The 12,839-nt window shown below is 47.0% G+C and overlaps 1 protein-coding gene across 1 annotated transcript in view; it reads left to right on the forward strand.

Annotated features, from left to right (window-relative positions):
- The first annotated feature begins 4,249 nt into the window (after positions 1-4,249).
- The window catches only part of DIPK2B (divergent protein kinase domain 2B), a 97,281-nt gene continuing 88,691 nt past the window's right edge, over positions 4,250-12,839 (forward strand). Inside the window, exon 1 of the mRNA XM_075850751.1 lies at positions 4,250-4,485. Coding sequence (XP_075706866.1) covers positions 4,268-4,485 — 218 coding nt within the window. The 5' untranslated portion in view covers positions 4,250-4,267. The remainder of the gene's footprint in view (positions 4,486-12,839) is intronic.

Here is a 12,839-nt window from a genome sequence, read left to right on the forward strand (position 1 = left end):
TAATCCATGTATACACCTCATTGTTGGCATAATCTCTTGAATCTCGAATAAATTTTCTCTTTTTGACTTCTGCCAATGACTGATTAACTTTGTTAATGTACTGGGACGTACGGGCTTCAAGAGTTACAAAATCAGGTGAGCTGGAGGCTGCATGGATTAGTGTCTCCACCTTTTGTATGTCAGTTTCCAGACTTATGAGTTTAATTTCCTCTTCCTTTGTAATGAGTTCCATTAGTTTAAGGGAACAATTGGTTAATGTTTGATTCCAGTTGTTGAAAAAATCATCAGAATATCTAAAGGAGGGATTTTTCTTTATTCGCAGACCTCTGGGGATCATGTTTTTGGACAGGTAGTTATTTAGGGTTGTTAAATCCCACCACACCTTTGCTTCCTGGATTTTAAGTTTTTCAACTTGATGAAAGAGATTTTTTAGGCTATGGTTATTTTCTCCTGAGTTCTCAATGTTGCCAAAAACCTGAGCCGCCAGATCAGCTCTATTAAAAGTTGCTGCACAGGGCATTGTTCGGTGCATGTTGTTACAGTGTGTCAAGCATGGAGGTGGAAACATTATGTTTTGGGGGTGTTTCTCTGCTAAGGGCACAGGACTACTTCACCGCATCAATGGGAGAATGGATGGAGCCATGTACCGTCAAATCCTGAGTGACAACCTCCTTCCCTCCACCAGGACATTAAAAATGGCTCGTGGCTGGGTCTTCCAGCACGACAATGACCTGAAACATACAGCCAAGGCAACAAAGGAGTGGCTCAAAAAGAAGCACATTAAGGTCATGGAGTGGCCTAGCCAGTCTCCAGACCTTAATCCCATCGAAAACTTATGGAGGGAGCTAAAGATCCGAGTTGCCAAGCGACAGCCTTGAAATCTTAATGATTTACAGATGATCTGCAAAGAGGAGTGGGCCAAAATTCCATCTAACATGTGTGCAAACCTCATCATTAACTACGAAAAATGTCTGACTGCTGTGCTTGCCAACAAGGGTTTTGCCACCAAGTATTAAGTCTTGTTTGCCAAAGGGATCAAATACTTATTTCTCTGTGCACAATGCAAATAAATAGATATAATTTTGACTATGTGATTTTCTTTTTTTTTTTTTTTTATATATAATCTATCTCTCACTGGTAAAATTAACCTAGCCTAAAAATTCTAGACTGTTCATGTCTTTGACAGTGGGCAAACTTACAAAATCAGCAAGGGATCAAATACTTATTTCCTTCACTGTATATACAGCCCCAGAACCAAGCTCAGTACATATATACAACACCAGAACAAATACCGCTCAATTTAGTGCAACCCCTACTGCATAGGTTTGTACGGCGTAAAACGACAGCTCCCAGCATGGCCCGAACAATGGTAAGGATATGCTGGGAGATGCTGTTTCACAAAAAAAAAATCATACCACCCATCATCTCACTGCAGATCATACAGTGACTACAGTGCTGATTAGAGGCAGAATAAACATTTTCATTAAGTGACTCACCGGTGATGTCTCATATTCTAGTTCTTTTGTTCTCCCTCCAGTCCAGACCTCTATAATAGATTTCTTCCGTCAATGACCCATTTAGCATTTTTTTGCTCAGATGTCTTCACTTCTCACATTTAAAACATTTCTGCGCCTATAAATGAGGTTAAAATGCTCAACACCTCTAAGTATAATAAAGCGCCATACACTGGACCTCTAACTATACTATCGCCATATACTGTGTCCCTAATTATAATAGTACCATACACTGTGTCCCACATACACACAACGTACCCCCTGTAGATATTGCCCCCATAGAGCCTTTGTAGATAGTGCCCAACATAGAAGCCCCTGTAGATAGTGCCCCACATACAGCCCTCTGTAGATAGTGCCCCACAGGTAACCCACCCCTGTATATATAGTGTTCCACATAGACATAGTGTCCCTATAGATTGTGTCCTACAAATAGTTCCCCTATAGATAGTGCTCTACATATAGCCCACTCATGTATATAGTGTCCCACATATAGCTCCCCCTGTATATAGTGCCCCACTTCCCCACATATAGACCCCCCTGTATATAGTGCCCCACATCCCCACATATAGACTCCCCCTGTAGATAGTGCCCCACATATAGACCTCCCCTGTATATAGTGGCCCACATCCCCACATATATACCCCCCCCTGTATATAGCGGGCCACATCCCCACATATAGACCCCCCTGTATATAGTGCTTCACATCCCCACATATATACCCCCCCCTGTATATAGCAGGCCACATCCCCACATATAGACCCCCCTGTATATAGTGCTTCACATCCCCACATATATACCCCCCCTGTATATAGAGGGCCACATCCCCACATATAGACCCCCCCTGTATATAGTGCTTCACATCCCCACATATAGACCCCCCTGTAGATAGTGCCCCACATCCCCACATATAGACCCCCCTGTATATAGTGGCCCACATCCCCACATATAGACACCCCCCGTGTATAGTGGCTCACATCCCCACATATAGACCCACCTGTACATAGTGCCCCACATCCCGACATATAGACCCCCCTGTATACAGTGGCCCACATCCACACATATAGACCCCCCCCCCTGTAGATAATGCAACTCACAGTTTTATTATAAATAAACAAAAAACTTTACATATTCACATGATCCCATTCCTGCACCATCCAGTGGCAATGCAGATCTGCTCTCTTCTGAGCGGGTCCGATGTGTCGTTCGAAGGCGCTGATTGGCAGGGCAGAATTACTTGCCCCGTCAATCAGTGCCTTTCAAGCACAGAAGCGGCGCGATGATGTCATCGCACCACTAGCGTTGTTGAAAGGCTCTGATAGCCGGTGCAAGTCATTTTGCCCCGCCAATCAGCGTCATTGTAAGGTGCTGAATGTTCAGGCATGGAACATGCCTGGCCATTCAACACTAATGTATGTATTTGTACCTGCATGCTATAGACGCAGGTACAATTACTGCAAAAGGGGATGGCTGTTGCTAGTACCGGGGCCCCCTCCGATGCTAGCGACACCCCTGGGCATGAGGGTGCCCATGTCGCCCAGTCCATACATGTTAGAGGCTCGGCGGAGCGGACCCCGTAGTGGGGGGGTGTGACGGCTAGCGGCTCCGGCCCCCTCAAGCCGGAGGCCCCGTAGCAGCCGCTATGGCTGCTACCACGGTAGTTACACCACTGGGCAGTGGGGAAGGGAGGCCAAAGTTTGTGGAACATCCCAAGGCCTGTGGTCTACTTAAAGGGAACCTGTCACCAGCATTTCACCTATTGAACTTTACATATACCTCACTGGCCGCTGCTATCAAAAGTTCATTGCCGTTATCCCCGCTCCTAAACTCCTCATCCGACTGTAAATAACGGTCTGCAAACATTTGACGCTTTTTATCGTAATAATCCGGTGTCACTTTGTGCGCACACACCAGAAGAGGACATCAATGCACAAGCGCGGGATTTTGTGTGCTGGGGAAAGGTGAGGAGCTGTCAATCAAAAGTAAGGAGGCGGAGTAAACTCGGAAAGACTTGAGGAATGAAGATATGACTCTTTTCAAACGAAGATTTGACTCTTTTCAAACGAAGATCTGACTCTTTTATGCTCATTAGCATACAGTGTGGGAACACGAAAAACTGAATACTAAAGCTTCAGAGCCGACTAAGAAGATTATTATAGGTTATATAGAAATTATTTTTCACCCACTACCACCAGGTACTGCTGGTTTAATAGGTGAAATGATGGTGACAGGTTCCCTTTAATCCACCAGTGCATGCACATAGCGATAATCAATAACAATAATCTTTCCCAGTCCTATCATTAGCAATTATTGCTACATACTTGGGTTTCGTGGGGCGACTTTACAGTTCAGGTTTTGGTTGTCACAAATACAATGGCTTTTACCGACAACACATTTACTACAGCATCCTGAAACTGTTGGGTAAAATTAGTTTTCTGAACACTAAAAACCTCGACTGCTTTGTATACAATACAGCTGTGAGGCACCTTTACTGTTGATCGGAACTCTGATTTTAATTCTTTAAAGGTGTCTAATTGTTAATGCCGAAAAGACAAAATCTCTGAAGTTAGCATAGGAAGCATAACCGTAACAATCTATATTATCTGCATCCTCCATGAGTTTCCTCCTTCCTCTCATTTCCAGAACATTTCTTCCCATTTACACATTTGAAATTAATAGCACACTGGCGTTCTAATGATCACGACAGAACATATTCACATGATTGTACTGGACTGAAACATACTGAGGTGTTACAAATGGGGTCTACGATGTGTCTGCTTATTTTAAATATAGGCCATTTGTATACCATATTTTTTATTGTAATAATGACTAAAGAGAATGTGGAGGCAACAAATTCTTCAGTATCCAAACTGAAAAGTTCCTATAATTTTGGCAAAAGCTTTCTTGGACTTAACAAGTGTAATGCCTGCGTTGGAACCTCAGCCTGCAAGAAGTTCTTCAAAGAAGAAATCAGGTCAGAATTCTGTTGTAACAATATTTGTTTATATTATGAGATAAATCTGTGATAGATAGATAGATAGATAGATAGATAGATAGATAGATAGATAGATAGATAGATAGATAGATAGATAGATAGATAGATAGATAGATAGATAGATAGATAGATAGATAGATAAGATAGAGAGAGAGATAGTAGGGAAAAATGTAATGCAGATCACTGAGAGACCAAAGGAACGATGTTATTCCTGTACTGTTATATCACCTTGTGTACTATCCCTGAATTGTGGCATCAGATTTTGCATTATGTAACTGTGCATGACTGGAGGGATTCAAGACTAACTCAACGTTTAATATCATTCTCTCTCACTTCAGCTCTAATTGCTTCATAATACAAATACTGGTGGCCAACAATTCAAACCAGGCAAGGATTGCGACCTGTAAAACAGAAACACACACATATATACTAGAGGCACTCGCAAAAAACATGCAACTTACAACTTCCCTAAACCCTAATAAAAGTAGAAAACAAAGAAATATCCCAACAAAATGTTTTGTTTTGTAATGGAACACCTACAACAAATGAGGTATAATAGACAAGTGGTACAGTCAGGGGCGTAACTAGGAAAGACTGGGCCCCATAGCAAACTTTTGACTGGGGCCCCCCCCTCCCCTGGGTGTCACACAACCCCCCCCCCCCCCCCCCCGCTTGTAGATAGTGCCCTTTTTACAGCCCCCCCTGTAGATAACGCCATACAGCCCCCCTCTGTAGATAGCGCCATACTTCCCCCTGTAGAGAACGGCATACAGCCCCCCTGTAGATAACGCCATACAGCCCCCCCTGTAGGGAACGCCATACAGCCCCCCCTGTAGAGAACGCCATACAGCCCCCCCTGTAGGGAACGCCATACAGCTCCCCCCTATAGGGAACGCCATACAGCTCCCCCCCTATAGGGAACGCCATACAGCCACCCCCCCTGTAGGGAACGCCATACAGCGTCCCCCCTCCCAAAAAAAGGCGACATACAGTGTGTCCTACAAAAGACATGTATCCCCTCTCCACAGGATCTCCACAGGATAGGGGATACATGTGTGATCGCTGGCAGTGATAGGGAGAACGGGGGACTGAACGTCCCCTGAAGTTCTCCATGACTAACCTCTGACTTCTGGCGTCTGCGCAGCTCAATAACAATGAAAGGAGCGCTGGTCACGCATGCGCACAAGCACGACCGGCGCTCCATTCATTTCTACGGAGCTGCCGACACAGACCCCGGAAGTCCGAGGTTTGTGATGGAGAACTTCAGGGGACTTTCAGTCCCCCGTTCTCTTTATCAATGCCAGCGATCACACATGTATCCCCTGTCCTAACGACGTGATTTTTGCGACGTTTTTTCCGTAGACAATGCAGGTTTCTTTTTTTATCAATTTTATACACACCTTTTTTGCTATTTTAGAATTTTTATTCATAAAGTTTGAAAATAGTAAAAAAATAAGCTTTTTTACATTTCAGCTATTTTTTTTTTGGTAATAACATAGTTTTACCCTAAAATAGACCTTTTATTTGTGATCGTCATTGTCTACCGTAAATTTTTATATATTACATGTCTATATTAGGGTAATTGGGTCAGCGCTAGCGTTACAACAATGATTGGCGGGGGGAACGGTTTTTTTTGGGGTCGGTATTTTATGTGTATTTATTATTTACATTTTTTTTGCACTTTACTTTATTATTTTTTTATTACCATGGTCTGTCCCTCAAAGGTCAAAAAAGACCTTTGGGGAACTTTATATATTTTATTTCTTTCTTTTGCACCATGTTTTCCCACTGTAACTGGAGCTGCACAGCAGCCCCAGTTACAGGGGAAATCAGCCCTCTCATAGTGACGATTGTCACTAATAGGGCTGTGCTGGGTCTAGTAAGACCCAGCAACAGTCTGCCACTAACGGCACCCGGCGATCATGTGACCAGTCACATGATCACCGGGAGGAATAGAGACAGCGGCGCGGCCGCTGCCTCTATTCATATACACAGCGTTCATTGAGCGCTGTGTACAAGTGATCAGAGAAGACAGAAGCAGCGAAAGCTGCTTCTATCCTCTCCTCAGGGTCCCCGGCAGTCCCTGACAGCCGGAGACCCGACATTCAGCTGCCCGATCGCGCGGGCAGCAAGTTAAAGCCCGAGCCGCAGAAAGTCTATGGCTCGGGTTTTAAGGACCCTGACCGCTGGCCGTAAAAATACAGCCAGCGGTCGGGAACCAGTTAATGGCAGAGCCAGGGCCGCCATCAGGGGGGGACTGGGGGTACTGCAGTGAGGGGCCCGGGCATAAATTTAAAAAAAAGGGGCCCGCACTCTGCCGCTGGAATTAATATACTCACGGCAGTGTGACTCTTACGATTTCATTTCGGTGAAAGGAACAGGTCCCATCACGAAGGAGGGGCCCGTTCATTACATCAGAATAAAATCGTAAGGGCCCGCTGGAGAGTGACATGTGCCCGCCCCTCCTCCTCCGCAACAGTGTGACAGCGTGTGGGGAGGAGACAAGGGGTGGAGACATCACAGCAGCGGGAGTTATGAGCTCAGCCTCGGAGGATACGTCCAGCAGCAGCAGCAGCAGTCGTCTTCTTCTTCAGACACAGTGAGTACTAACTTATGTCTGTGTCCGGCTGCTGCTGCCCGGAGCCTCCTGAAAAAATCTCCTCCTGCCCCCATAGAAAGTAAATATCTTCCCCACCTCTGTATTATGTTAACACCGCAGCATAGGATTGTATCAGCTCTGCGGCTCTTATCTCCCGTCCTGTGTAACATGTGCAATAAACCTGTCTTCTCCCTCTGTTTACACAGGACAGGAGAAAAGAGCCATCGTAGAGCTGATAGTGATACAATCCTATGCTGCAGTGTGAACCAATACAGACGTGCTTTCTATGGGGAGGGGGTAGAGTTAGATGATAATGGGGGCAGGGAGATGATAATGGGGGCAGGGAGATGATAATGGGGGCAGGGAGATGATAATGGGGGCAGGGAGATGATAATGGGGGCAGGGAGATGATAATAGGGCAGGGAGATGATAATGGGGGCAGGGAGATGATAATGGGGGCAGGGAGATGATAATGGGGGCAGGGAGATGATAATGGGGCAGGGAGATGATAATGGGGGCAGGGAGATGATAATGGGGGCAGGGAGATGATAATGGGGGCAGGGAGATGATAATAGGGCAGGGAGATGATAATGGGGGCAGGGAGATGATAATGGGGGCAGGGAGATGATAATGGGGGCAGGGAGATGATAATGGGGGCAGCGAGATGATAATGGGGCAGATAGATGATAATGGGGGCAGGGAGATGATAATGGGGGCAGGGAGATGATAATGGGGCAGGGAGATGATAATGGGGCAGGGAGATGATAATGGGGGCAGCGAGATGATAATGGGGCAGATAGATGATAATGGGGGCAGGGAGATGATAATGGGGGCAGGGAGATGATAATGGGGCAGGGAGATGATAATGGGGCAGGGAGATGATAATGGGGGCAGGGAGATGATAATGGGGGCAGGGAGATGATAATGGGGGCAGGGAGATGATAATGGGGGCAGGGAGATGATAATGGGGGCAGGGAGATGATAATGGGGGCAGGGAGATGATAATGGGGGCAGGGAGATGATAATGGGGGCAGGGAGATGATAATGGGGGCAGGGAGATGATAATGGGGCAGGGAGATGATAATGGGGGCAGGGAGATGATAATGGGGGCAGGGAGATGATAATGGGGGCAGGGAGATGATAATGGGGGCAGGGAGATGATAATGGGGGCAGGGAGATGATAATGGGGGCAGGGAGATGATAATGGGGGCAGGGAGATGATAATGGGGGCAGGGAGATGATAATGGGGGCAGGGAGATGATAATGGGGGCAGGGAGATGATAATGGGGCAGGGAGATGATAATGGGGGCAGGGAGATGATAATGGGGGCAGGGAGATGATAATGGGGCAGGGAGATGATAATGGGGGCAGGGAGATGATAATGGGGGCAGGGAGATGATAATGGGGGCAGGGAGATGATAATGGGGGCAGGGAGATGATAATGGGGCAGGGAGATGATAATGGGGGCAGGGAGATGATAATGGGGCAGGGAGATGATAATGGGGGCAGGGAGATGATAATGGGGGCAGGGAGATGATAATGGGGGCAGGGAGATGATAATGGGGGCAGGGAGATGATAATGGGGGCAGGGAGATGATAATGGGGGCAGGGAGATGATAATGGGGGCAGGGAGAAGATAATGGGGCAGGGAGATGATAATGGGGGCAGCGAGATGATAATGGGGGCAGGGAGATGATAATGGGGCAGTGAGATGGCATTGGGTAAGGAGGGAAATGATGCTAGAGTGGGAAGGAGATAATAATGGAGGGAGGATTGCACTTGAGTAGGGATGCACGATGCATCAAAACTTCGATACGGTTTCGATACCGTGCACCCCCAAACGGTTCAATACCGTTATTTCATGTATTTCGATACTGAGCTGTGCGGCCGCACAGCTCAATATTGTAATACATGAATGTATGAGAGCGGAGCTGCGGCTGTGTAACACAGTCACGGCCCTGCTCCGGAGTCCTGACATGTGCGCGCCGCCAGGATTATGTGATGCGGCCAGCGCTGCACTAATGAGCGGCGGCACTGAAAACAGAACATGGGCGCACTACAAAACACCCCCACATGTTCTGTCTTCAGTGCCTGAACCGCCGCTCATTAGTGCAGCGCCAACCGCATCACCTCGTGCTGACCGCGTGCGGGGCGGGGCAATGGTTGTATTACACAGCCGCAGTCCCACTCTATAAAGGCAGAGATGAAAGAAACCTCTCATCTCTGTCGCTATTCCCCTGAATGCTGCGATCACAGCTGACTGCAGCATTCAGGGGAAAATAAGAAGGGGGGATGCCCCTTGGATCACGTCACAGGAATCCCTGTGACGCGATTGAGGGACATACCATATATGGGCAGACAGCCCAAGGTCCAATGAAGGACCCCAGGGCTGTCTTACCATATTTCCTGTTAGGGCATACTCAGGTCTGTCCTAACAACTGCCTGTGTACTATCCGTATATAGATATATACCAGTACATTAAAGTTTCAAAAAGAAAGTAAAAACATAAATTAAAAAAAATACACATACACCTTTTTTACAAAACACATTAAAATAAGTCTCAATACATAAAATATACACATTCATTATTGGCGCGGCTGTAATAACCTGCACAACAATTTTTTTGCATCATTTATGATGTGTACGTTGTAAAAAATAAAATAAAAACTTCTTTCACTTATTAATGTGAGGCACGAGGTATTATGAATTTTGAACCTCCATGTGCCTCACATTAATAGTAATTAACCCCATCATGTACCTTACACATTAACCCTTTATAATTGAGGAACATGATGGGGTTACTTACTATTAATGTGTGGCACATGGAGGTTAAATTTACCATCACACCTCGCGCCTCACATAAGAAATGGAAGAACTGTTTTGTTTTTTTATTACTGTTGGCAAAGTATCGCTTTGTTATCGAAATCGCAATACTACACAAAGCATCGGTACCGAAGTCCAAATTCTGGTATCGTGACATCCCTCCACTGGAGGAGGCATTATACAATGGGGGGGGGGTAATAATTGGGTGAAAAGTGATGATATCTGAAGGGAGGGGAGAAATTATACATGGGGAGGGGTAGAGGAAGGAGAGAGTATACCTGGGTAGGGGGAGAAAGCTTATACCGGAGGCATAGTTAGCAACAGTCCTGAATTTGCAGGGACTGTCCTGAATCTAAAGAGGCAGTCCCGGCAAATTACTGTCCCAGACGTGTCTAAGCCACTGCCATATTCAATTGTATCTGCGTCCACAGGATGCAGATACAATTGAATACTATGGCAGAGCAGGAAAGTATCAGCTTCCTGCTCTGCCATTCACCCATCCAGGAGCGAAATCCCCGGCCAGAGAGTTGCCGACACTCTGGTCGGGGATTCCTCTCCTAGAGGTAGCCCCTGAGGTCACTGTCCATATATGGACAGTGAGGTCAGGGTCTCCTCCTGGACTGGAATCCCCTGTAGAGAGTGCCACACACTCCCCTGTAGTCAGCGCCGAACATACCCCCTGTAGATAGCGCCACACACACACACCCCTGTAGATAGTGTCACACACTGCCCCCTGTAGATAGCACCACACAATCCCATGTAGATAGCGCCACACAATCCCATGTAGATAGCGCCACACCCACCCTGTAGATAGCGCCACACACCCCCCCCTGTAGATAGCGCCTCACCCACCCCTGCAGATAGCGCCACACACAGCCCCCTGTAGATAGCGCTACACACAGATAACGTGTGTGCAGCGTGTGAAGAGAATGCAAAAGCATCATCCAGACATGCCCGTGGCGGTGGGAGATCTTAGGGACTACATTTTGGTGAGTGACTCTGCTGTGTATAGGGCTTCAGTGCAATGATTTTTGTTTATATTGCCCTCCTACACCCTGACAGATTCTACATACACACACACACACACATACACACACACTCACTTTCCCTTTTTGCCCCCCACAGAGCCGCTGTCTCTTGTCTCTTCCTTGTCACTCCACAGAGCCCCTGTGAGGTTGCGTCTCCCCCCTGGCTACCACTGCTACCTTCAGTTCTCCCAGCCCTGGGACTTAGTTTCTCCCCTTTGCCCTCCGACACCCACCTCCTGTCTCTGCCCTGCTCCTCCAAAGAGTTTTATTTTTAATGTGCCCTACCTCCCGCCCCTTTACATTTCACCCCCCCTCCTAATAACGAGGGGGGCGGGGGCCCAGACTCATTGGCAGTATGGGGCCCAGAAATTCCTGATGGCAGCCCTGGGCAGAGCGGGGAGATACCTCCCTGCTCTGCCGTAGTGTTTAGTGGCGTCCCGCTGTAGCAGCCACAGCGGCTGCTAGCGGAGCCTCCGGCCACGGTGGGGGCCCGTGCCGGCAGGCGACACGGGCCCCCTCATGCCGCGGGCCCCGTAGCAGCCGCTACTGCTGCTACGGCGGTAGTTACGCCACTGGGTACAGTTATGACTCCCAACACCCAATCGTCTTGATCCTTTCAGCACCAATTGTACAGCTTCCATTGCCGTACCAATATGGAAAGAATGAGTACTATAATCCCTAACACATAAATCTCTGGCAGTCAAACGCCTGTGGAAAATTGCCACAAACTGGTACTAAGATTAAAACAAACCATCTTCATGCACCAGCAATGGCATTGGACCCACCCCTAGTCAGGAACAGGTTTATGACTTGCAAAACTTACTTTGGGGAGATGATAAGATAAATATCTACTACTCATGTTGAGCTGGAGCAACTACATGACTAGGCTATTGAAGAGCTGGTTCAACTAAGCTAAACCGCCCAACTTCCAGTAGGTCCAACTCAAAACATGCTGCTTGACAGTAGAAACGTAATGGCCACATCAGCCTCTTTATTAAATAACCATTTAAGTAATTTGTTACCAGATGACATTATTTATGTAATACCAGGGTAAATCCCCAGTCGCACCTTGCCGATTTAGGGGCGACAAATTTGTCAATGGTACTGTGCTCCCCCATTGTTTTAACATGAGGTGCCAGGGAAAGGAGCCCACATGACCACCACTGACATTACATTTTAACTCCCAAAGGTGTTGCCATACCTCCAATGGGCCCGAAAAACAGAATAATATTAACTACCTTCCCATACCTCCTTCACACCACAATGAGAAAGTCTGACTTCTATGGCTTGCGAATCCCACCACATTCTAACCGCTTTCTCAATTCCATCCTGCAAGCCCAAACACAAAAGTTCGATGCCCACCTAATTACAGTGGACGCCATCGTCCCTGATAAGGGATCTATCTGGCACCTCCAAGTCCCTGTGCCAAACAATTACTCCCCCATTACGGGCCACAAAACGGGACACCACTTTATTCACTGGAGGCACAACACCTTTTCCAACCAATCTAGGATCAACCCAGGTAGCAACGACCAGACCCTCAGCATTTCAAATTTAATGTCAAAAATCCCATTCAGAGATGCATGGACACCCAGGTCATAGCCCCCGACGTGCAAAACTAGGACATTAGGAGAGCGGTCAAGCCTGAAAAAGAAGTCGAGTTCTAGGAAAACACCACACCTTAACATACCATGTACTCAAATCCAGTGTACATTCATATCACTCCTAGGAAGACCCCACTGCCTGCCATTTGGATGCACCCCCATTCTCCAGGCCCCCCAAATCCACACCAGACACTTTGGGCAATAAAGCAATCAAGTAAAAAAGACAAAAAGGGTGTGTGAGGTGTTGCAGGGTGAAAAAACACATTCGCCAAACAAATG

This window comes from Rhinoderma darwinii, chromosome 2, assembly GCF_050947455.1.
Source record: "Rhinoderma darwinii isolate aRhiDar2 chromosome 2, aRhiDar2.hap1, whole genome shotgun sequence".
Taxonomy (NCBI): Eukaryota; Metazoa; Chordata; class Amphibia; order Anura; family Rhinodermatidae; genus Rhinoderma; species Rhinoderma darwinii.